This window comes from Ovis aries, chromosome 24, assembly GCF_016772045.2.
Source record: "Ovis aries strain OAR_USU_Benz2616 breed Rambouillet chromosome 24, ARS-UI_Ramb_v3.0, whole genome shotgun sequence".
Taxonomy (NCBI): domain Eukaryota; kingdom Metazoa; phylum Chordata; class Mammalia; order Artiodactyla; family Bovidae; genus Ovis; species Ovis aries.
Window position 1 is genome coordinate 10,118,063 of NC_056077.1, and position 25,022 is coordinate 10,143,084.

Here is a 25,022-nt window from a genome sequence, read left to right on the forward strand (position 1 = left end):
CACTGAGACTTCTTAGGTAATTTAGAGTGTTTAAGGAGATAATGCGAGTGAGCCACTCCCATCTTCCTTCCTTCCTCCTTTCCTTCCCTGATTCCTCCCCCCATCTCTGTCTCCTACGTTTGCTTCCCCACTTAGGTATCTTCTGAGCACCTCCTATGAACTTTGCACAGCTCTAGGCACACATTTACAGTAATGAACAAAACAGACCTGACCCCTCACCTCTAGGAGCTCAAACAAATAATGTGAACCCTCATGTAACGGCAGTCCTGAAAAGTGGTCCAGAGGGAAAAGAAGGGATGCTATAAACTCATAGAACAGGTGTGGGAGGAGTGCAGTCTCTCTCACCTGCATCCTCACCCCAGCATCCCGCTCAGCCTCAGCATGTGCCTGCATCCTTTTACTGGTCCAGTTTACCCATAGTGCCCCTCACACAGTTCAGCACTCACGGCTCCCATCCAGGTGGACTGTCTTGCGTTTGCTGCCCTGGGCCGCCCTATGAGGAAGCGGAGGTCCCCAGCTCTCCCCAAGTCTGGAGCATGGTGCTGGTGGGAAGGGGCTTTCAGGTTTGGCCCTGAGCCCTCCCCCTTGTACTCCTGCAGCTTGTCCCAGAACAATATCACCGATGTGGGTGCCTGCAAGCTGGCCGAGGCTCTGCCCGCGCTGGCTGCATCCCTCCTCAGGCTGAGGTGAGTGGGGTCCTCATCTGTCAGGTGCTGAGCTGGTGGGCTGGGGGTGGGCAGAGAGCCCCTTGGTTACCGGCCGCGAGGTCCCTGGAAGCAGTTGCTACAGGCTGTTCCGTTGGGCTGGTGTTGCACAGTTTGGTGGGGTTGGGGAGTGGGGGGCACCGACCTAAAACCCAACATGAACACACCCCGCTGGAGGTGGGCGATGCCACCACCCTGGACAAGAGGGTTAGCAGTCCCTGGAGGAAGGGCAAATTCTAGGCAAGTCGTTTTCTCATCCCGTCTGTTTCCTCATCTGGAAAACGGGTACCATCTCTATGGCCTACAGAAAACGCCTGGTGCAGTGCCTGGCTCTGGCGCTTAATAGATGTTGGTCCTCCTTCCCCAGGGGATGGCAGGACTGAGCCTTTTCTGGAGTTCAGGGTTAGCGATTTCTAGAAGGCTGACCGTGCACAGGCAGCCTTGGCTGGCTCGTGTCACTCGGACACCGGTCCGTGCCTACACTGCCACCTTCTGGTGAGGCTTGGAATAGCACATCTTGCTTTTGATTAACTTCCTGCCTGGCCTTGGACTTCCCTTGTGGTTCTGCTGGTAAAGAATCCGCGTGCAGTGCGGGAGACCTGGGTTCGATCCTTGAGTTATGAAGATCCCTTGGAGAAGGGAAAGGCTACCCACTCCAGTATTCTGGCCTGGAGAATTCCATAGACTGTACAGGCCATAGGGTCGTAAAGAGTTGGACACGACTGAACGACTTTCACTCATAGCCTGGCCTCTGGTGGTACCTGGTACTGATGGTCTTTCCAGTCCATTAGCCTTCCAGCCAGGGTCCCCGCGTGCCATTGCATAGGCTGTGTGCTGTGCAGCTTGTATAGTCTATGTTGGCACTGCCTAGGGTTGTGAGGGCATCTAAGATTCTTTAATATCAACTGTGGGCCAGAACCTGTGCTAGGAACTAGAGATACAGCTGTGAACAAAACCAACACAGGCCTTACTTTTGAGCTCCTTGCTTGACAAATAAGCAAATGAGTAAACGAAGTATTTAAAAGGCTGATTCATGCTGGGAAGGAGGAAACTAACAAAGGCCCGGGAGAGGACAACAGGGAGGACTAAATTCACCAGGGAGGTCAGGAGAGCTCGGCAGAGGCGGCCCTCCCCCTCCTGTGGGATGCTGTCAGGGAAAAGCATTCCAGGAGGAGGGAATAGCAGATGCAAAGGGCCTGATGTGGGAAAGGGGTTGGGTCCTTCAGAGCCGTAAGTGGGGTGGGCCCCCGTGGCTGGATATAAGAAACTAGGGCCAGAGGGGAGATGAGGCGAGAGAGGTCAGGGAAGGCCAGACCATACAGGGGGATCTTCATTAGGGTCGGGAGGGAGACTGGGGGTTTTCTGGTGTGAATGGAGAAGCAGGTGGGGCTGGTGGGGGTGATGTGGATTCTGGGCTTTCACTGCTGCGGCCCAGGTTCTATCCCTGACTGGGGAACTGAGACCCTGCAGGCTGCACGGCATGGCCAAAAAATGAAAAAAAAAGAAACCTCATATTTTAAGGACTTTAAGATGCCTTCCATTGGTAAGACATTAAGAGGACAAACCACTGTTAACTAAACGATGACATCCTTTGATTATCAGACACATCCTGATCTCAGTGATTTTCAAATGTGAGCACGTACATCTTGGCATCAGTGAAATATGGGAAGAATCCTCTCCCTGTGGCGGGGAGGAAGGGCCCCCTGGGTTCTAAGGTCCATCCCAGGAGGAGACTGCGAAAGCTCTCCCTGGCTCCTGCCCTGGTGCGAGCCGACTCACGACTTCAGGGGTCTCCGGAGCTTAGCGTCAATCCCGTTGCTGCAGTGTAGCCCTGCTGCTTTTTCATGCGGTCCTGCAGTGCTGCTCTGAGGCCGGGTCAAGGCAAAGTCACGGCCTTGAAATTAGAACCGCGGCCGCACCTGGCTTGTTATAAGGACTCTTGTTAATGAGGCGTCCGCGACACCCGTGTTTCTACTTTTGACACTGCTGATGGTGACTGAGTACCCTACAGAAACCCAGGCCTGCCCAGTGACTCTGGGTTTCGCTCTTCCCTGCTATATCCCCAATGCTGGGGGCACTACAGTAACTGATATAACCTCACAACTGCGCCCCACCCCACCCTGGGAGATATAATAACCATAGTTAACAAGTAGTTCATTCCACATGTCGGGCCCTATTCTGGTGTTTTACCAACACAAACTTATTTACTCCTCCCCACTATTACTCTAACATGCCCATTTTATGGAGGCGCAAACTGAGTCACAGGGACGCTGAGTAACTTGCCAAAAGTCAGGCAGCAAGCTGCAGAGCTGGGATTTGAACTTGAGGTGTCCCTGGCAGGAAGCTACCTCCACTAGGTCCTGCTGCTTCCCCAGACTCACTGAGTAACCACGGAGAAGTTATTCGGTTTCCCCCTCTGTCGAATGGGGCTGTAGTCCCAGCTGGTATGTCTGCCGCTAGGCCCTGACCCCCCAGCACCCCTGGCCCCTGGCCTGACCTCTGTCTCCCACAGCTTGTACAATAACTGTATCTGCGACACGGGAGCCGAGAGCCTGGCGCATGTGCTTCCAGACATGGTGTCCCTCCGGGTGCTGGAGTGAGTGTGGGAGCCTGGGCCATGCGGGCAGGGCTTGGGAGGACCGGGGGCCTCTTGCTGGCATCGTGGGAAACGTTGGTTGTCGAGAGCGTGGTGCTGGCCTTGGTCTGAGGCTGGATGGTCCCCAGGGCCAGGATCCACAATGGCTTTCTCTCCCCAGCGTCCAGTACAACAAGTTCACAGCCGCTGGGGCCCAGCAGCTTGCCGCTGGCCTGAGAAAGTGCCCTCAGGTGAAGACACTGGCGTAAGTCTTGGCCGAGGTGGAGGGGTGTCAGCATGGGGTTCACCTGAGCTCAAATCCCACTCTGCCCCTCTCCAGAGTGTGACGTTGGGCAACAAGACATGTCACCCTGCTGGCCTCAGTCTCTTTTCTTATTTTTGCTTCAGCTTAGGGGATCTTAGTTCTCTGACCAGGAATTGACCCCAGGCTCTCAACAGTGAGAGTGCTGAGTCCCATCCACTGGACTGCCAGGGAATTCCCTGGCCTCAGTTTCTTCATCTGTAAAATGGGAGTGATAATAATATTTACCCCCCCAAGCAATTTTGTGGGGTTTAAATTAGTCAAGATACTTAGGACAGTGTCTGGTACACGAAAAGACTCGATATAGTAAGCAGAACAATACGAAATGGCTTTTATCTGTTGACCTATGTGCTGTGCTGTGCTTAGTCGCTCAGTTGTGTCCGACTCTTTGTAACCCGCCAGGCCCCACTGTCCACAAGGATTCTCCAGGCAAGAATACTGGAGTGGGTTGCTATGCCCTCCTCCACTGTTGACCTATACAACTGTCAACTTCATATGATTCAGACCTATTATTACCTCACTATGACGTCCACTGTCCGATACTGTACTTTATAATCTTTCAAACCGCTGCCGTCTACATAATCACTCATCTCTTGTTAAGAGGAGCAGGGTGGCTCTTGTAAGACTCTCTATGCAGACGTGAAGAAGGCACAGAGAGGTTAGCTAACCTTTCTGAGATCACACCGCAAGTTCTCGACCGTTGTTGTGGTCCCGTCGCTCAGTTGTGTCCGACTCTTTGCAACCTCAGGGAGTGCAGCATGCCAGGCCTCCCTGTCCTTCACTATCTCCTTGAAGCAGAATCAAGTTTAAAAAGAGGGGGTCACTAGACTTCTGGTGTCCCCATGACCCCACACTAAGCTGGGTGGGAGGTGGAATTTGGAGGCAGCTTGTGCTGGGGGCTCCGGACCACCCCCCCGTCCTCTGACCTGGCCTCCGTGCGCCACGCCCCCTCACAGGATGTGGACACCCACCATCCCCTTTGGCGTCCAGGAGCATCTGCAGCAGCTCGACCCACGAATCATTCTGAGATGATCCAGGCTGTGGCTGGGACAAGGGAACTGAGGTGAGCTTGGGAGGGGAGAGCCCTGGGGGGCTCCAGGGACAGGGTCCCAGGAAGTCAGTGTCCGGAAAAGGTGGGCGGGGCAGCAGCTAGGAGCCGGGGGACCGATCCTGGACCCGTGTTCTGTCTGCCACCCCCTACCCCGCCTCCTTCTCTGCTGGGGTGTCTTCTAAAGGCTCTGAGGACTTGGGCCCTGGGGATCCTCCCTGTGGTCATGTCTGGGGGCCCTGGGAAGGACAGGCAGGTCAGCGTGCATGCCTCGCAGCCCTCAGCATTGGAAGGTCTTCCTCTGAGGATGCCCCGGCTAGCCCGGCTGCTATCTCAGTCCTCTGGCTGCCCCGTTGCCCGGCCCTGTCTTCAGAGGAATTCGTTCTACCGATTTCTGTGCATGTGACTGCCCTCTCACTTCCGTGCGCCCCCCGACCTGGGATATCCCCTCGTCCATCTCCGTCCCCCTCCCATCCCCGGGCTCGACCAAGCTCTCGCCGTGTGCTGATCTGCCCTGTCCTAAAGCTTCCTCATCTCCCCCCTCCCAGCCTCCCACAGCATGCTCTCCGAGGACACTGACCGTGCTGGACGCTCGCCTGGTTCTTTGGGGATGCGGGTTTCTTGGCCTGTGTCCCGTGGGACATGGTATTGTGGTGCCCAGCCCCGGTGACTCAGGGTCGGCCCCCGCCCAGCTGAGGAGAGGACCCACTGCCTGCTCTGCGGACCGATCCCTTGGTTCCTGGGATGGATGTCAGCCCCGCTCAGGCACCACCACGGCTCTGGCAGGTGGGCGGGCGCCCAGGGGCCGCTGCTGAACACCCAGGAGCCCTGAGGCATTCCCCAAAGGACACTGCAGACAGCTGTGGCCAAGGCTGGGGCGATGGGTGAGGCAGCCACATATCCGGCAGCCCGGGTCCCTTGTGGCCGGGGGGAAAGCACGTTTCCAGGCTGCTCTCCTAGCAGGACCGGCTCCAAGGATGCCTGAGAGCATCATCCAGCCTGTTCATTGCTCAAAGCATGACCGCTGGAAATTCTCGGCAGCTGCCTTCTGTCTCTGGGACTCACTGGTTTGCACTGATTCTTTTCACCGCGGCCAAAGCTAGGCCTGGCCAGACGCACTGGACCTTCTCGGGGAAAGAGCTGACGATACACTAACGGAGGAGGGGCGGGACCATGGCCTGGACCACATTCGCCTTTTTGCCTCCATTTCCTGTTTGTTTTCTTCCACTACATAAAAATCTGTTACTTAATCCCACGGGCAGGTCCTGTGTTTATGTTGTGATTACTAAATTTGGGGTGCACACTCTTCTGGCTAACTAACGGATCACAAGCCACCCCCAAAACGCAGTGGCTTAAAACAGCACCGATGTTTATTCTGCTCTTAAGCATCTGTCTTTTGGGCAGGGCTTGGCGGGGACTGCTCATCTCTCTGCCCTACTCCGGGTCAGCTGGGGTCATCTGAAGGCTCCATCTCTCGTGTGCCTGGCACCTGATGCTGACTGGGGGCCTCGGTGCCTCTGAGGAAGTGGGGCGGGGGGCTCTCCAGATGGGGGCTTCTTCACGCCTGGTGGCTGGGTTGAAGGGTGATTATGCCAACAGGAAGAGAAGTTGGGAGGGGGAGACGGAGACCACGGGGAGAAGTCGTGTCCTTTTTATAAGCCAGCCTTGGCTGTCACACAGCATCACTTCTGCCATGTTCTACAGCCAGTTGACCGGGACCCTTGCTCTCCTCCCCTGCCCAGACCCCACCCACCCATCCACACACAGCAGACTCCACTTTGGCCCCAGTCCTGTCTTTGGGGAAAGGATTTTCTCTACGGCTTCCTACCCTTCATTGGAAACTTCACGACTCGGTGGTCAACAAGGTTGAAGCACTGTGAGCTTTACGTAGTATTTTCCTCTGTCTCTGCCCCGCCGCTCTATCCTGGGAGTCGCTGCTTAGCTGAGCTGGCGTCGGGCCCTGGCCGTGGCGAGCCTGGAAGGGACCTGGCAGCTTTGCTGTCTACATAGAGAACTGCCAGGTTGGTTGGTGTGTTTCACTGGAGCATGGCTTGCTTAGTCAGAAGCCCTGATTTGGGACAGCTTGGCTCTCTCCTGGCAGCTGTGGGAGCTGCCTGTGCCCCAGTCTGGTTGCCTGGCTCCCAGACTCTCCCCCTCTTCCCAGCAAGTAGGGGTTGAGGGTCAAGAGCGTCAGAGGGATTCTGATCCAGCTGTCTGGCTGAACGTCCTGGCAGAAAGGTGGTGCCTTCTGCCTTAGGGGAAGCCCTCTAAGAAGGAAGGCCCCCCAGGCCCTGGGGGCTAAGGGCATCCAGCCTTGTACTGGGGCATCACCCCTCACGGTGTCCCTGCATGTGTGGGCTTTGTGGACTCCACGAAACTCCAACGTGTGCAACCACAGGAAGACAGTCTCCTTCTGATCCAGGCATCTACAGCACCCCTCGATCAGGTGAGGTGGGCATGACCACCTCCACTGCTTTTGATCTGTTCACAGGTGACAGAATGAGATCAGAGGCTATAATTATTCATAGTGACGACTTTAAATGAGAGATGGGTGCATGCACAGGTGTTCAGTCGTGTCTGACTCCTTGTGACCCATGGACTGTAGCCCACCAGGCTCCTCTGTCCATGGGATATCCCAGGCAAGCATGTCAAATGGGTTGACATTTCCTCCTCCAGGGGATCTTCCCAACCCAGGGATGAAACTCATGGATTGTGCGTCTTCTACATTGGCAGGCAGATTCTTCACCACTGTGCCACCTGGGAAGTCCTATTTATTTTTTAAGGCATTTAAATTGTATATATATGCTGTTGTTCAGTCGCTTAGTCATATCTCTTTTTTTAATGTCTGACTCTTTGCGATCCCGTGGACTGTAGCCTGCCAGGCTCTGTTGTCCATGGGATTTCCCAGGCAAGAATACTGGAGCGGGTTGCCATTTCCTTCTCCAGGGGATCTTCCAACCCAGAGGTCCAGCCCATGTCTCCTGCACTGGAAGCACAGTCTTGACCCCTGGGCTGCCGGGGAAGTCTTGTCCATGCACTTTTAAACACTTGCTTCTCCCCTTAGGCTTCTCCTCCAAAGAAACGTCTCCCTCCTTCCGCTCCTTTTTCTCAAAAGTCTTCTGTCCGCGCCTCTCTGCACCCTTTCTTAGAATCACCCGAAGGCCCTTCCTCTCCCACACCTCAGTCTCCTCACCTGTAGAATGGAGCTGACCAGCCACCCCTTGTTAAACAGTGTGTACATGAAGGTACTCTGCAAAGCATCAGGTGTTCTGCAAACTGGACAGAATTGCTGCAAGTGGACCTGACTTCAGTCAGCCGTTTGCTCTCTCACCCGCTCACTCCCCTTATCTCTCGGGGAGGTCTACCAGGATCCAAGTGGTTGCTCAGTGGTAAGGAATTATGCAGGTTTGATTCCTGGATTGCAAAGATCCCTTGGAGAAGGAAATGGGATTTCCTGGAGTGTATTCTTGCCTGGGAAATACCATGGACAGAGGAGCCTGGTGTGCTACAGCTCATGGTGGTGCCGAGTTGGACACAACTTAACCACTAACAACCACCACCACACGCCCAACACAGGGGATCCCCACCTCCAGCTTCATTTTCAGCTAGGCCATCAGGCCTTTCCCACCACACCCGAGGTGGATCCTGGCTTGTCAGAGGCTTGTGGACGCCAGGAAGGGACCCAGGTGGGACTCCTACACCAGCCCAGCTTGGATAGACCCTCTAAGCCCCACTGGATCTCCAACTGTGGAGGTCCTGACTCTTCTCTTTTATCAGAGGTTCTGTGTAAGGACTCCTTTTCCAAATCTCAAAGGGGGGAAAAAAAAAAGGCAGGGCCCCCAGGGGTTGGAGTTGCATACATTTTTTAATTGAAAGAAGTTAGCCTCCTAAGTATTGCTTTTACAGGTTTATCGAAGTCAAGTATTCATACCACTCACATTTTCAAAAAATATTTCCGGCTGGAGGAGTGGCTGTCCCCACCCCTGGCACAATGTATCAGTTCTGGCAACTTGATGGCAAGCAAACAACTTGAAATGAATGAGTCCAAACCCCACCCTCAGCCCCCCAGGTGTTCTTTTCCTTCTGAGTCTCTCTCGGAAGCAAGTCGCTGCATCTAAGCCTGGACTCGGGACAGATCCCATCGGGCTTAGAGCTCCACTGGCATCAAACAGAGCTGGGAGTCGCTTTCGTCTATGACGTGTCCTCTCTCTCCGAAGGTTAAGTGGGGTAAGCAGATGCAGCCGGGGGTGGAAAGCAGGGAGGCTGACTCTGGCTGGGTTCATGTAAACATCCACTGAGATGGCGGAAGGTCGGGAGCCAGGGCGAGGCTGTGTGCACGACGCCGCAGGCAGGCGAGGTCTCCGGGCACCCCTGCCTCACCCTCTGGGCGGGGGCACGTGCCTCCCGGACCTTGGCGTCCATTCTCAATCTCTCTGTCCCACCGTCCTGGGCCCGGACTGGAACCTCTCTGTTGGCACGGAGCTTTCGAGGGGAGCAGGCCTGGCAAGAGGGACAAAGCGGTGTTACTAGCACAGAAGCACTGACCTGACCCCATCCACCAAGAGGTTTGAACTTGGGGAACCACCAGGAACCTTGAGCTTAGGCTAGCGCTGCTGTCCTGTGATTTTTTTTTTTCCTTTTCTGGACGTGGACCATTTTTAAAGTCCTTGTTGAATTTGTTACAATATTGCTTCTGTTTGATGCTTTGGTTTTTTTGGCCAGGAGGTATGTGGAGTCTTAGGGCTTCCCTGGTGGCTCAGAGGTAAAGAATCTGCCTGCAGTGCAAGAGATGCAGGAGAGGTGGGTTCGATCCCTGGGTCAGGAAGATCCCCTGGAGGAAGAAATGGCGATCCACTCCAGTACTCTTGCCTGGAAACCCTACGGACAGAGGAGCCTGGCAGGCTACAGACCATGGGGTCGCAAAGAGTTGGACAGGACTTAGCACAAAAGGTGGGGAACGTGGGCTCTTGGCTCCCTGACCAGGGATTGAGCCCGTACCCCCTACACTGGGAGAAGTCTTAACCACTGGACTGCCAGGGAAGTCCCCTATGATTTTTTATTAAAAAATTTTAATGAATGTGTCTGGTTTCTAAGCACCAGGCTGGAGAAGCAGCACAGTTTCACCAGGGAGAGGAAGGGCTGTCTCACTCCTGGCAGAAAATCCCCAGGAGGAGCACCTCGGGAGCTGAGGAAGGAGGAGGGTAGCTTGCTCAGGGTCGCCTGGGGTCAGCTGGCTGACATGAGCTCCAGGGAGTGGGCAGGGCTTGGCAGCAGCTCCCACCCTGCTGGGAAGATGCCTCGTCGCCTACGGGAAGGCTGTGGCCACAGCCAAGCTATTCAGCAGCCCCGCCAGGCCCGTCTTCCCAGGGCACAGCATCCTCCCCACCTGGCTCCCCGCGGGTCCTCGTTTCCTGCCCCCCTTTCTCTCTGGGTCCAGCTGTGCCTGCAGCATCTCACATTCCCATGCCCACCCCCCTTACAGCCCCCACGAGTCCTGCCCCAATTCTGAGTCTCACCACCTTTGATGCTGGCTCAGACTACTTCTGCAAACGTCATCAAGCATCACATAAAACTCAGACACCAGGAACTTCCCTGGTGGGGTTAATAAGAATTGACCTTCCAATGCAGGGGACATGGATTCAATCCCTGGTTGGGGAACCAATATTCCACATGCCACGGGACAAGTAAACCCACACACGCTTTGGGCAATGAAGATCCTACATGCCCCAACTAAGATCTGATGCAGCCAAATTAAATATTAGGAAAATAATAACTTAAAAAATGTACACGTTAAACACACACGTGTTATTGTTCATCAAGAGTTACTGATATTTGGGGCAGGACAATTCTCTGACATGGCAGGTGGGTTGTTCTGGAGTGTACAGCAGCATCCTTGGTCCCAAAGGTGACAACAAAATGCTTGCTCACCCCATTTCCTAGGGCCACCCAAGGGGACAGAACTGCTTCCGCTGAGAACCATGAATTTCCCCACTTTATAGGTTAGGAAACAGAGGTTCAGACCTCTGTTTGAAGTTGGGACCTGCCTGAAGTTGCTTAACTGTGGGAGGCGAGGCTGGCACTGGGATAGTGATGAAGATGGAGACAGTTCGCCATCAGAGCAGGTACCACCTCCTGAGCTTTCACTCTGCACCATGAGCCCTAGGCAGAGTGTGGGTGCTGCACCCAACTTCGTCCACTCACCGTCCCGAGGCACCCTAACCAGGCAGCTTCCAGCTGCAGGGACCCGCCTCTTTGCCTGAGGCCTCTCTGCCTCCAGAGCCTGCTTGGGCTCCAGGCTGCAAGTGCAGGCAGCGCCAACATCTTTCCACAGCTGCCTTCCAACCAGTGAAGGCCAGAAAGCTGGGAATCAATACCCCATTCCCTGCGGGCTCAGGCGGTAAAGAATCTGCCTGCAATGCAGGAGACTCGGGTTCTATCCCTGGGCTGGGAAGATCTCCTGGAGAATGGAATGACACCACTCCAGTGTTCTTGTCCGGGAAATCCCATGGACAGAGGCGGCTGGTGGGCTCCAGTCCATGGGGTCACAGAGGCAGATGTGACTGAAAGCCTGACACTTTCACCCTTCCAGCTCTTGTGTGGTGGCTGTAGCGATGCTGAGCCACTTTCTCCATTACACTGCTTCCCAGAGCTCCTGAGCAGGACTGAGCCCAGGGCCGTGGAGGTGGCTTGCCACTCCACATTAGTTAATTCCTGGGCACAGCATGCGAAGTTGCTTCACTCGTGTCCAACTCTTTGAGGCCTTACAGACTGCTTCTGTCCATGGGATTCTCCAGGTGAGAATATTAGTGTGGGTTGCCATGCCCACCTTCAGGGGAATCTTCCCGACCCAGGAGATCTTATGTCTCTTGCATTGACAGGTGGGTTCTTTAGCACTAGTGTCACCTGCGAAGCCCCTGGACCACCTCCCAAATAAACAATGTGCACTGGAATTGTTTGCTCCTGGGTCAGCTCCTGGGGATTGCACACCTGAGATGGAGTATCACATGGGTCATTTCACTCAACACTCCTAACACCCCAGGAGTTAGGTTATTATGATTCCATTTTAAAGATGAAGACACTAAGGTTCAGATGGAGTAAGAAACTTGCTTAAGGATGCTCAGCTCTCCAGGACTTTTTCCACTGGAGATTTTAAACACTATATAATCTCACGCCTCATGTATGCCAGGGCCTGACCTGGGCACTGGGGACTGAGATGAGTGTAGTCTCTGCCTTTGAAACACATCTAGGAAGCAACTGCAGCCCAAGGTACCATGCTGACCCAGGACGAAGCACAGGGAATGGCTGGAGCCGAGTCTGGGGAAAGGTGTGAAGGACACGCCAGGTAGGGAGAGGACTGGTGACCAGGCCTCAGAACCTCCTGTAGTCTGGTTTGGGGTGGAAAGGGGTTGAAGGCTGGTCATGAGTGCACGTGTGCTAAGTTAAGTCAGCCGTGTCTGACTCTTTGCGACCCTATGGACCACAGCCCACTAGGCTCCTCTGTCCATGGGATTCTCCTGGCAAGAATACTGGAGTTGGCTGCCATGCCCTCCTCCAGGGGCTCTTCCTGACCCAGGGATCAAACCTGCATTTGCTGTGTCTCCTGCAATGGCAGGTGGGTCCTTTACCACGAGTGCCATCTGGGAAGCCCAGCCCTGGGAGAGACACGGAGAGGTTAGCAGGGGCCACATCAGGTCAGTTTCTTGTGTCCTTGGCAGATTCATCTCCTAGGGCTCAGCTAGGAACACATCCTTTCACTGCTCAAAAGACCGTCCCTGGCTCCTACTGATGACCCAGGACCTGGCAGGCCAGAGGGGAAGCCGGCGCTGCAACCAGCGCATCGGAGAGCTCCATCCTCCAGAAAAGTGTTCACGAGTTCCCCTCCCATCCCACCAGGAGCCCACCTTCTGCAGACCTCCCTCCCCCATGGGGACTCTGGGGTTCCCTGTGGTGGTCAGCGTGGAGCTCCCCAGACCTCTGACATCCAGGAAAGCAGACTGTTCATTCCAATTCAGCATTACCAGGGCTCCCTGCACACTCTCCAAGGCAGGGGACTGAACTGGAGCCCATTTCAGATTTGGGCGGAAGGGCTGTTAGAGAACATGGGACCCCCACTTGGAACAGGGCCTCACTCCCCTCCCGATGCTCATGACTGCAAACAACCTGAGTCCCAGGCGGGTGTCAGTCTGGCTAGTGCGACTCTGTCACACGCGCTAACTTCCGGAAGGAACAGGCTCAGGCGCCAGCTCCCGCTAGAATTCACCAACGCCCTCTGTTCTCATTGCTCATCTGCAGGGTCACCTTCTTTTTATGGAGAATGATGCCAGTCTTCCCTTTCTGATAGTAATACCATAAAGATCCTCTCTTTCCACCATGTTAATTTCACTTTAAAAAGAGAGCCTCTGGTTTGAAGATAGTAACTGCATAACCCCGGGGGTTCAGATGGTAAAGAATCTGCCTGCAGTGCAAAAGATCTGGGTTCCATCCCCGGATCAGGAAGATCCCCTGGAGGAGGGCATGGCTACCCACTCCAGTATTCTTGCCTGGAGAATCCTGTGGACAGAGGAGCCAGTGGGCTATAGTCCATGGGGTCGCGAAGAGTCGGACGTGACTGAAAGACTAACACTTGTGTATGTTTAACTTGTGTTAACTGCATAAATAACAGTTCAGATAACAGTTCAGGCAGTGAGCAAATATGGCAAAAATTGCTGATGGTATCATAAGAGGTTTGGGAGACCCTGACCTGAATTGGTCACTCCAGAGAATGAAGGGGCCCAGAGAGGGCAGTGACCTGTCCTAAGCCACACAGCGCACTGAGGACAGAGGTATGGCCCCAGGCCTCTACTGGTGGGAGGATGTCCTGGCTCCCCTCATCTGTGCCACACACTGCTGCTGTTAGAGACCAACCTCCTCGCTTCTCTGACTTGCAAGTCTGGTCTCACAGCAAACCAGCTGACAGATTCTCAAGCACTTGTGCTCACCTTGTACTATCTGCTGCAACTCATGGCTTAGCTCATTCATTCCTCCGAACAACCCCAGGAGGTGGAGCCAAGGAGGGCCATCATCCCTGAATTTCAGATGGGGCTCAGAGAGGTTAAGTTAACCAAGCGAGGTCACACAGCTCACAAATGGCAGAGCCAGGATTTGAAGCTCTGTAGTCTAACCCCATCGTCTCTCTCAGTTCCTCTTGGCACCTAGTTCATTTCTTTCCTCTGGCATCAGAAGCCCCAGGCTGAGAACATTCTGAGGCGGCAGCTTAGAGTCTAGGCAGTGGGTTCTCCCACCTCCTGACATCCTTAAAGCATGACCGACAAGTCATCAGCTATTGGCTCTGGGTGTTTTCTCTTTCTGAAACTGTACCTTTCCTTCCAGGCCACTCCCCAGAGCTGGACAGAAGGAATGGCTGGCTGGCTGGTTTGTCATCAGAATGATAGTTGGGCACTTAATTAATCTTAAGAAGCAATGTCTCAGTCTGGCTATCTGTGGGGAAATGCTTTGAGATCTGTCTTAAAGGTGATGGTGGGACAATGCTCTGAACTTGTTGGAAGAGGATTCTTTGTGCAGTTGGGCTGTCTCACTCTCCTGCTCCTCTGAGATAGCCCAGGTGAGGTCTGGAATCGGCCGGTCTCGAGTCCTTCAGGCTCTGCCCCTTCCTGGCTGTGTGACCTCAGGCAAGTCACCTAACCTCTCTGGGCTTGTGTCCCCATTTGAAACAAACTGCTAGCTGTTTGTTACAAGGATTACATGAAATGTGTTGCTGGAATGCCTGCAATACCCAGCACACACGGCCCCTCCCCTCCATGTCCCCACCTGTTCTCAGCTAGAAAACACAGGCTGGGAATGGGGGTCTCCTTGGTGCAGAGGGTCTTCTAAAGGGTAACCCTTCCGTCCTCCAAAAGACCCTGCCTGCTGGGCACCCACTGCCCATTCCTCCTTCTCCACGTATGCACCAGCCAATTAAAGCCGTAAAGACAGACGCCAGCGGGTATGACTTGCCCAGGTTCTTCACTGCCATCTCAGCACCAGGCTGCACACAGGAAGGCCTCTGCCATGTCTGGTGGACGAGTGCGTGGCTGGAAGCGGGAGGGCGAAGGAGACTTCGCCTGTCTGCCTGGGTCTAGGCTCCTGGGGGAGGGAAGCCAGGGTCCTGGCCCTTCTCCAGAGTGTCTGGATGCTGGTTTCTGAGTCGGCGGTTGCCACCCCTCAAGCACGGGTTCTGTGGTGATTCCTCATCAGGAGCGCCTCCAGCTGGCCTGCGCCCCAGGCTCCATGAGGCCTTCTGAGTCCTTCCACAGCCAAGAACCACCTGAACTACTGGCCTGTTTCTCCCCGGCAAATTCCACAATTTTAAAAGCAATCTTTATGTCACTATCGCGAATGAAAAAAAATAAGACCATCTGTCATAAGCAGAAAGCAACAGATAAACGCTGAAAGTGAAACCATTAATTCTAGCCAGACACTCCCAGCACTGCAAAAAGGGAGCCTGGGCTGGGTTCCTCTGCTCCAAAGTGCAAAGCAGCAAGTGCCCAAGAGGGGGCAGGGCATCCACAGCCGGCCTGCACTAGGCTTCGGCATGCTCACTGCCTCACTGGGAGCACTGAGAGTGTGGCCAGGAGGCGCCACGTGGCCCCCTCACAGCGGGGTGTCTGGGGCGAGTCCCTGAACCTCCCCAAGCCTCAGTTTTCCGCCCTGTCTAATGGAGCTAATGAGCCCTGCCCCACCTGTTTCATGGGGTGACACTCAGGGGAAACTGGAAATAGTTATTTACAACCACCGAGCCAAGGCCCCTGGCAGGAAGGACTCCCAGGAATGGAGCTTGCCCCCTCAGGGGGTGACTGACTCTGGAACCAGGTCCCAGGCACCCCCAGGCTTGGGGCAGGGGCTGCCAGCTATGAGGATACCAGCATCACTTGGCTCCCTGGGCACCAGTTACCACCACACTTGGACTGCTTCAGAGGTTGCCCAACAGACATGCCCTCCTTGGCAACTGGCCCCCACACAGAGGAAAGGGGCCTGAGAAAGGGGAAGCCTTCTTGGGCCGACCTGCTCTGGGTCTGACACACCATCACCACCGATGGCATCACTGATCAAGAATCAACTACAGGACCATCCCCATCTCACCCAACATGCAAGAGCACTTCAACTGCTTTCACGGCTTAGTCGTGTCTGACTCCCGGATACCCACTGGACTGTAGCCTGCCAGGTTCCTCTGTCCATGGGATTTTCTGGGCCAGGATACTGGAGTGGGTTACCATCTCCTCCTCCAGGGGATCTTCCCGACCCAGGGATTGAACCCTCATCTCTTGCATTTCCTGCACTGGCAGGCAGACTTGAGCCCTTCAACAGGGACCACTATATTCCCCATTTTACAGAGAAGGAAACTGAGGCTTGGGGAGGTAAAGGCCCTAGTCCAGCTGGGACTTAAACCCAAATCTGACTGCAAAGCCTCTAAGCACCAGTCTTAGGGGGTCCACCGAGATGGCCTGGGATAAACCTGAGAGACACCGAGGGAGCCAGTGACTTTTGGTTCTTGGCCAATCCTTATGGATTACCTGAAGGAGAAAGCTCCACTTTGATGCTAGAGTATATCACATGACAGTTGGTAACTTGACTTTTTGACAAAGAGCTGGGGGCCCTGTGCCTTTAGCGGGCTTTAGTATTTGTCCAGAAGTTAATGACTTTGGCACTTAGTATTTTTATCCATGCCAAGTGATGCTGGTTTTCTCTTTTCAGTGACATAAACAGTCTTTTAAAAATAAATTCACATGAAAAAGACAGATTTTTAAGAAATTAAGCACTAGAACAAACATACTTCTTCATAAACTATAAAGGGAGGAACAGGAACTCTGCAGCAGAGAGAGGTGGCAGGCAAGACCTTAACCAAGTGGTCAGAGCTAACATCTTCAGTAATGAGGCTGACAGACACCACGTGTCTCCTGATACAATGTACTCAGGACACATGCTCGCTTCCCTGTGGTATTCCTGCCGAAAAGTACACCATCTGAAGCTAAACTCAGGAGTCAACATCAGGCAACCCCAACTGAGACAGTCTACAAAATACCAGACTTGCATGCTTCAAAATGTCAGCATCACGAAAGACACAGACCGAGGGAGTGTTCAGACTAAAGACGGCTTAAGACATGACGGGGGATGACAAGGGCAACCTGGGATTGGCTCCTGGGCCTCGACTCCCTTCCCACCCTCCTTTTTCACTGTGAAAGGACACTATTGGCACAACTGGTGAAATCTGAACAGTCACAGCTCAGACTGGTCCTAAGAGTGTTATCAACATTAAATGTGTTGATTTTGACAGTGGTACTGTGATGATTTAAGTAAAAGCCCTCATTCTAAGGATATACACACTGAGATATTTAGGAGTAAACGAACATAATATCTGCAATCTGTTTTCAAAAATGGTTCAAAAAATATACGTACATGTACACATGTATATACACATATACGGAAGCATGTATATATACACACATGCATGTCCAGAGTAGCATCTGTACACATGAACAAGCATGGCAAAAATGAATGCATGCACTTGTGAATTTGGGTGAAGTATATATGGGAATTCTTTGCAACTTGTGTAATTATTATTTCAAAATAAAGTTAAAAAAAGAAACTCAGACCAAGGACCAAGAGAACATCTGAGGCAGGCCTGGCAGAGCCACAGAGGGGAGCTGGGAGCACCCCTGCACCCTCCCTCAGAGCTGGGTCGGGGGCTTGGCTGTCTTGCTAGCTTTGTACCCCTGGTCCCTCATCCCCCCTTTCCAGGCCTCAGTTTCTTTCTCTGAGACATGGACATGGGGGATGTGGCTGACTGTCCTTTTTATTGTGGTCTTGGTTTCCCAAAAGTGAACTATGCTTTCAGAAGTCCCAGGAAGGGAGGATGGCACATAAACCAGGAATTCCAAGGCTCGAGCTGACAGGAGCCCCTCAATTCTGGGTTCAGGGAACAGAGGCAAGGGCTGTGAGGGTTTCCCTTGGATGAAATCTCCAGTTGCACAACTCAGGCATGAGGGAATGGGGCCCCCGGCACCTCAGCTGTCTCGAGACACATGCAGGGGTCTTCACCTGTCCAGTGGGGCAGACAGCACACTTCCCAGGGGGCCTCAGGGCAGCAGAGAGCTGGAGGCAGCAGGGCCTGGGGGCGCACCCGTCTTCCCACGTCACCACCACTTGTCTCCCTCCCACCTGGCTCCCCTGTCTGCCCTGACCCCTCCCCGGAGCTCCACCGCAGCCTCTCCCACCATCTGAACCTATCGTGTGCATCCCCAAGGGAGGTTTGGGTTTCCGAGCAGGGAAGCCAGATGCCCAGCCTGAGTGTTCTGCTGAAGGCACAGGCCACAGACTGCCACCAAGAGACCAGGGCAGGCGGGTCAGGAAGGAGCTGTGGCACCAGTCAGAACACTGATATCTGGGAAACCCTGGGATAAGCAGACCTAGTCCACCTACCCTTAGCTCCCAACCTGGCCTCCCCCAGGCTATGCTGACTCGGGCAGCAACGCTGAGCGCTGGCAGGCAGAGGCTGCTTTCATCAGGAACCAGGACAAATCAATCCGACAAAGCTGCCTCCACACAGGAACCGCTGGGACGTGAGGACTCTCCCCAGCGCCTGGGCCAGCTGCAGTGGCCCTCTCTCCCAGGAAGGAGCGCCTGGTCCCCAGCCCCACGCCTGGGCAACGAAGAATACTCGAGGAAAACCACAGCCACAGCTCTCCAGATCAGGTGGCCTTAGAGACCACGGGGCGACGGAAAAGGTCTCTTGAGGGTCCCAGACCAGCCAGGCAGAGGGGGAAGTCTGTCCTGGTGGTCCAGACCCAGACCCGCCCAGCACTCAGGCAGCCAGACCTCTCTTGCTCATGAAAGAAGAGTAAGTGAAAGTTGCTCAGTCGTGTCCAGCTCTTTGCTACTCCATGGACTACACAGTCCATGGAATTCTCTAGGCCAGAATACTGGAATGGGTTGCCGTTCCCTTCTCCAGGGGATCTTCCCAACCCAGGGATGGAATCCAGGTCTCCGGCATTGCAGGCGGATTTTTTACCAGCTGAGTCACAAGAGAAGACCGTGCTCATCGTGGGATATAAATATGCATACTTGAGGGTACGTGCAGGTTTTTACATTCACAAGGGCCTGAGTGTACAATAACAGTCGTTAATTTTCATGTGTCACACACATAGAGGAAGGTCTAAGAGCTTTACATCTATCTCATTCAATCCTCAGAACGAAGTAGATTATGATCCCTGCTTTGCAGAAGAGGAATCTGACACCTGGGGAGGTACTGTAGCATGCCCAAGGTCACAACTAGGATTGGTATTTGAACCTAGGTCAACTTGAGTCTGAGCACTTTGCGACCCCATGGACTGTAGCCCACCAGGCTCCGGGTCCATGGGATTTCCCAGACAAGAATACTGGAGTGGGTTGCCACTTCCTCCTCCAGGGGATCTTCCCAAACCCAGGGATCAAACCTGAGTATCCTGCACTGGCAGGTGGATTCTTTACCACTGAGCCACCTGGGGAAGCCTAATACTGCCTCCTTAAATAGGTGCTCAACAAGCATTTGAGAAACTGAGTCATGTGGAAAAAAAGAGAGGGAGCAAAAATGAGTGCACCCTTCATCCTGAGGTCACCCTAGTCCCCCATGCCTGGCGAGCCCACACCTTTGGTCAGTGTTTCCTGGACTGGCCTGTGTGCAACAGGAGACCGTCTAACTGAGAAAGAGCGAGAAGGAGTAAGATTTGACTACTGGTGTTCTGCTTATGAAAGGGGCCAGGAGAAGAGGTGCAGTCAGATCATCTTTCATCCTTCCCACAGGCTTTTCTTGCTACTAGCCACCCCTCCCCAACTGGATTCTGGGCTTCTTGTCTTTGGGACCTAGGCCACCGTGGCTTGGCTCTGGGACTGAGCAAGGAGGCACGCTGTGCCTGGTTCCCACCATTTCTCCAGGCACCAGTATTTCCCACAGCCCCAGGCCTCCCCACCTGCTGGAGTCAGGCCCTGTCACTTGGAAAGCTTTGCAAGGGTGTCCTTGAGATACATTTCCTGGTGTTTCTGCTCAAACAGTGTTGGCTGCAAAGTATGCTGAAGCATTTGGGCTTCGCTTTCTGGTCCAGAGAGTGCCAATGTTTTCATTTGGAACGGGAAGTGTTGCAGTAGATGTGGTGAAGAGATAAAATAAGACATTCATCACCAAGTCGCACTAACTGTAAGTCAAAGGCTTAGTTGGGGGCGGGGACTCATCTTGGGATCTCTAGGGCTTGGCAGGAGAGCGTGTGCGCATGCGTGCTCGGCGCTTCAGTCGTGTCCGACTCTTTGCGATCCCGTGGACTGTAGTCCACTAGGCTCCTCTATCCATGGGATTTTCCAGACAAAGATACTGGAGTGGGGTGCCATTTCCTCCTCCAGGGGATCTTAGCCACCTGGCGATTGAACGTGTGAGAGCAGGCAGGGCTAACATTTGTTGAATGACCCAATGAGTGAATACGCAAAGGGCCTAGAACCAGGCATGGTATATCATTGACACTCAGTACAGGTTCTGAGTGGATCCCATAGGTTCTACCTCCAAAAGGGATTCTTGCTCTGTTTATGTTTCTCTATCTTCACCAACTTTGCCTCTTCCAAGCCTCCATCACCTCTGGTCTGAGCAACTATCCAGTTCCTAACTGGCTTCCCAATTTCCACACTTGGCCTTATGGCTCATCCTGCCCACAATCACCAGTTATCTTTGCAAAATGTGGACCAGAACGGTGTCTTTCCCTGCCTAAAACCTTCTTCCCATTGCTTGTGGCTGTGGCCTCCCGGGTCCTGAATGATTTGGCCCCATCCACCCCACTAACCTCTCCTAGGGCTGTTCTGTCACACTAGCCTCCTTGCAGTTGTTGGAAGAACCAGCTCTCTCCCACCTCATGACCTTGGCACTAGTGGGTCCCTAGGCCTGGACTGCTTTTCTCCAGATCATCACGTGTGGCTCCTTCCATCAATTTAGGGCTCAAAGGTGTCACCTCTTCGGAGAGGCCTTCTTTGAACCCCCTGTCTGAAGCAGCCCATCTCCCAGTCTTGTTTCACTTATCCAGGCATTTAACTGAGCAATTACTAGATGCCAGGAGCTGTTCTAAGCGAGGAAATAGTAGTGAACGCAAGAGAGGATGTCACGCCTTTCTACTGTAGCTCTCAAAAATCTCACTGTCTTGTTGGGAACCTGCTTGTCTTTCTCACCAAGTGCCAAGAGGCCTGGGTCTGAGTCTGTCTTGTTCACTGTGTTCACCCAAGCACACTAGGTACTGGGTAAACATCTGCTCAAGAAAAGAACAAATCGATGGATGGATGGCAGGCAGGCCGCCCAACTGGATAGGTATGCAGGGAAGACGACACACGCTCCACCGGGCACTTGGCTCTTGCTAAGGTCTCCCTGAGCTCAAATAAAGCTTTCTTTGAAGAAATCTGTCAGCCCCCCAGGTTGACACTGCTAGTATGTCCTGCCCACTGCTAGTGTGTCCTGCATCACCCTCTGACTATGGTCATCTAGGCTAAGACAGGCAAGAGGAAGGGGTAAATGCAGCATGCTTAGGGTGAGCGGCATTAATGCCCGTTTTCCGAAAGGAGCCCCTGCCCACCACCTCAGTGTCCCCTGCCACTGCCACTCAGGACAGTGCCTAGCACATCCAGCTGAAGGGCTCAGCTGAGAAATTCCTGCACGTCCCTTGAACCCTCACCAGAGCCTCTCTCATCTAAGCCTGCTGCCTCTCTTCCCGGCTGTGACTTTGGCCACGTCTTTCTCCTTGCTGAATCTTCATTTCCCTCCCACCAACACACAAGGTGGGGCTGGACACAGCTTTCTGGTGGCAGCCCAGGGGCAGGGCTTTAACACCTCAGTGCAAGGATCCTGTAGTTCCTTCTCCTGCTGGTCCCCAAGCCCCTTGAGTTTGCCTTGCAAACACAGCAGGCAAAGCCACCGCAGCACCAAGCCCCAGCTGGCCTCCTCTGTGAAAGCAGCCTGCGAAACTGGCAGCCCCTGCAGATTCAAGCTGCGGAACTGATGAGCTGGGGCGCCCTGAAACCTGACTCCAAAACGGGAGCCTAGCCAACGCCAAAGGAAGTACAGGGTCTTTGCTGAAGGAGGTTTCTCCTCTCACAGCGACAGCCAGGAACCCTTGCTCTAAGTCCCCACCCAGTTCTCCAAGGGGCCATAGGACAAAGGTGATCAGTGCCTGGCTTCCTCCCTCTTTTAACACTGCAAGTCTTCATCCTTCCAGGACTAGCGGGAATCTCCTAAAAGGCAAGGTCACCATCCATGCAGGCTAAGGATGGGGGGTGGGGTGGGGGTGGGGCGTTGACAGGCCTGCCTCAAATGGACTTGGGTGCAAAAGCTTTCTCCCTAAGCTGTGAAGTTGCTACTATGGGTAACCAAGAAGCCACTTGCGTCCTGTGTCCCTTCCCTTCTTCAACAGCTGTCACCTTCGCTAGGGGAAGCTTTCCAGCCCTAACTAAGGGCCTAAGAAAAATCCAGCCGTTCCTGTCATCCAAACAGACCTGGACTGAGAAATCAGAGGCCTGGGGGAGGGGTGTGTGTCCGGCTTGGGCTGCCTCCCTCTTCCTCGCCAGCGCCCCAGCCCGCCCTCATCCTGCGCAGAGAGGGCACTTACAGGCCTCGGAGGCCGGAGCGGGCCTCGTCCTGGGGGTCCCATCCCTGGCCAGGCGGTGCCCTCAATCAACAGCAGCTGCATGACCTGGGCCCCGGTCCGGGCCGACGGTTGCGGGTCGTGGGGAGAGCGGCGGGGGAGGGCAGCCGAGCCTACTCCAAGTAACCATCGAAGACGTCGAGCTCCGAGTCGGCGTCGTAGAGGCCTGAGCCGGGGTCGGAGAGCACGCCGAGGTCCACGAGCGCCTGGTCCATGTCCTCGGGCAGGAAGACGAGGCCCACGTTGAGGACGATGTACTCCATGAGGAAGGCGTAGTACAGGATCAGCACGTTGACGAAGAACAGGCCCACGTAGAACATAGAGGGCAGGAGCGGCGGCGGCACGGAGGGGACCAGGGGGCCCAGAGCGTCCAGGTGGGCCGCTACCCGGGCGCCGGGCATGCAGCGGGCGGCGAGGGCGGCGGGCGGCGGCCCGGCGATCCCGGCGAGCTCAGCCGCTGCGGCGCCCGGGCGGCCGGCGCGGGGGCAGCTCAGCCATCCAGGGGCTCCCCGGGGCTGGCCCAGGCAGCCCTGGGCCCCGGCGGCGTGCCCTCAAGAGATGTGCGTCGGTCCCTGCGGACGCGCCCCGGCCCCTGAGAGGTGCCAGGCGGGTCACCCCACCCGCAGAGGAGGCCACACCGCACTGTCGACCCTTCCAGCGGTCAGGCTGGGTCCCCCCACCCCCTCCTCGAAGTGGCCGGCGGCTGCCCCGGGCTCCTCTGATGCTCCCGGCTTCCACTCACTGGCCCTCGAGGCGCCAGCGGGGACTCTCCCCACCGCGACTCAGCGTCAAGGGCCAGTCCCGGCGACGGTCTCCTCAGCCGCTCCCGGCCGTTCCTTGATCCCGACCGGCACCCGCGAAGGCGCAGCGCCCATAGCTGCAGCAGCCGCGTAGCCCTCCAGGTCCCGTTCCGAGCACCGCCTCCGGAGCAGCCCCGCGCTCATTGGCTCGCCGCCCTCATCCCCGCGCTCATTGGCTCGCCGCCCCCTCTCCGCCCTCATTGGCTCGTGGCCCCCCCGGGCTCATTGGCTCGTCGCCTCCCCATTCCCTGCGCTCATTGGCTCACTCGACGCCTGTGCTCATTGGCCCGAGACTTCCGGGGGAGGATACTCTATCGCCTACCCTCCAGGCGCCGGCTTCTGAGTCGCTTTCACGATTCCCGACTCTGGGAAGATCTCGAATCCGATTCGCTCTGCGGTTCCGCGACAGAGTAGGGGGAGGGGAAAGACTCAGAACACGGTTACAACGGAGAGGTATCCTAAGGCTACAAAAGCTGAAGATTTGAAATCTTGAGCTTCATCAGCACCCTGCTGGACTTGAGTATTGGCGCCACGCCTTTTTGGGACTCAGTTTACCTGTTGAAAAAGGAGGCAGGTCGGGGGCGCTGGACCTCACCAGTGAAAATTTTGGCCTTTCCGAAAGTGGCAGTTTTCCACGGAGGGGAAGATCAATCGGCGCCCCGTCTCTGCAGATTCTGGCTGCTGGAAGATCCACCCCTCGGCGGGGCGGGACGGGGGGAATCTGCATAATAAAATTCAGGGACAGCTGAGTAAAGACACTTCCCGGCAGGTCAGACCTGCAGTCTTCTTGTTTTTATGTTGCTTCTTGTTTTTATGTTGTAAAACGTGTTTTACAGCAATAATAACGAACGTGGTTAAACATTCAAACAACCAAGAAGTTCACAGAATAGTGAGTCTCTTCCGCTCGCTGATTCCCCTCCTCAGGGGCACCCCTTGTACATCCTTCAGGAGACTGACCTTGCCCAAAGTGCCTCCCAAAGCGGTTTCCACCAGACTTTTAAATCTCAGGCCTCCCTGATCTGGGTGCTTTACATGCATTGATTAATTAGAACCAGCTGGGGAAGTGCAGTATGTTACCCATTTTTACAGACTAGGAAACTGAGGCCCAGAGAAACAAAAGGACCCTGGAAGCTGCTGGGCCTGTGTATGTTTCGAGGCTAGAACTTGCCCTTTTTTCTCTATGGCTCTCTCATGCCCCTTTAAATGAATTATAGAGCAAACCATTAATCCTCCAACTGCTGAAGGTGAAAAAAACCATTCATTCATTCATTCACTCTGATATCTGTTGAACACCTATTATGTGGCAAACCTTGTGCTAGGTATTGGGGAGAACATTGGCCCTTAGCCCAATTCCGTCCTGAGCACAGTTAATGGGACACAGTAGACCTTAAATAACTGAGGTGTAGAAAAGGGTGAATGGTGAACAGGGCCTCCATGGAATTTCCCACTTCCAACCCAGGAGAGAAATTTAGATACATCTTCTGGCCTGGTGTAAGAAATTGGGTGTTTCCTTATTTTTTTAAATGTGGATGTTTTGGAAATGGCATGGATTAGGGGTGAAGACCAGAGAAATCCACTGAAAGTACAGGACGTTCAGTTTTGGTACACTGTTGCTCGAAGGCCTTTCAATATTTACTTTTTAACTCAAGTAGAAAAAAAGACTGAAGGACAAACCAGGCTGTTACCGGTTTGGTGCAGTTTCGTTTCTTGGGGCATAAAATTAAGGGCGCCTGGGTTTGAATCCTGGGTCTGCCACGTACTAATTATATGATCTTGGGTAAGTTAACCCCACTGTGATTCAATTTCCTCTCGGGTAAAAAGGGGATAATAAAGGTACTCATCTCATAGGGTTGTTGTGAGAATTAAATAACAATACGTGTAAAGAGCTTACGGCA

General features: G+C 54.3%; 2 protein-coding genes across 14 annotated transcripts in view; one reads left to right on the forward strand and one right to left on the reverse strand.

The window, feature by feature from the left end:
• The window catches only part of CIITA (class II major histocompatibility complex transactivator), a 65,994-nt gene extending 49,038 nt beyond the window's left edge, over positions 1-16,956 (forward strand). For 10 of the 13 annotated variants that reach the window (XM_015104076.3, XM_060405627.1, XM_042239891.1 and 7 more), the window contains 5 exons: positions 600-686; positions 3,217-3,300; positions 3,461-3,544; positions 4,558-4,664; positions 5,198-5,904. In XM_015104076.3, coding sequence (XP_014959562.3) covers positions 600-686; positions 3,217-3,300; positions 3,461-3,544; positions 4,558-4,633 — 331 coding nt within the window. In that variant the 3' untranslated portion in view covers positions 4,634-4,664; positions 5,198-5,904. The other 3 variants (XM_042239890.1, XM_042239892.1, XM_042239895.2) reach the window with 3 other exon arrangements.
• Positions 8,496-23,239, reverse strand: DEXI (Dexi homolog). The gene is made up of 2 exons (XM_027961495.2): positions 22,292-23,239; positions 8,496-9,149 (listed from the first exon to the last, which is right to left on the reverse strand). Exon 1 carries the CDS (start codon positions 22,726-22,728, stop codon positions 22,441-22,443), a length of 288 nt encoding a protein of 95 aa, XP_027817296.1. The 5' UTR covers positions 22,729-23,239; the 3' UTR covers positions 8,496-9,149; positions 22,292-22,440.
• Between the last annotated feature and the right edge of the window lie 1,783 nt (positions 23,240-25,022).

Coding starts and splice junctions, on each gene's coding strand:
- DEXI (XM_027961495.2), bottom strand. CDS start 22,728: ATGCCCGGCGCCCGGGTAGCGGCCCACCTGGACGCTCTGGGCCCCCTG.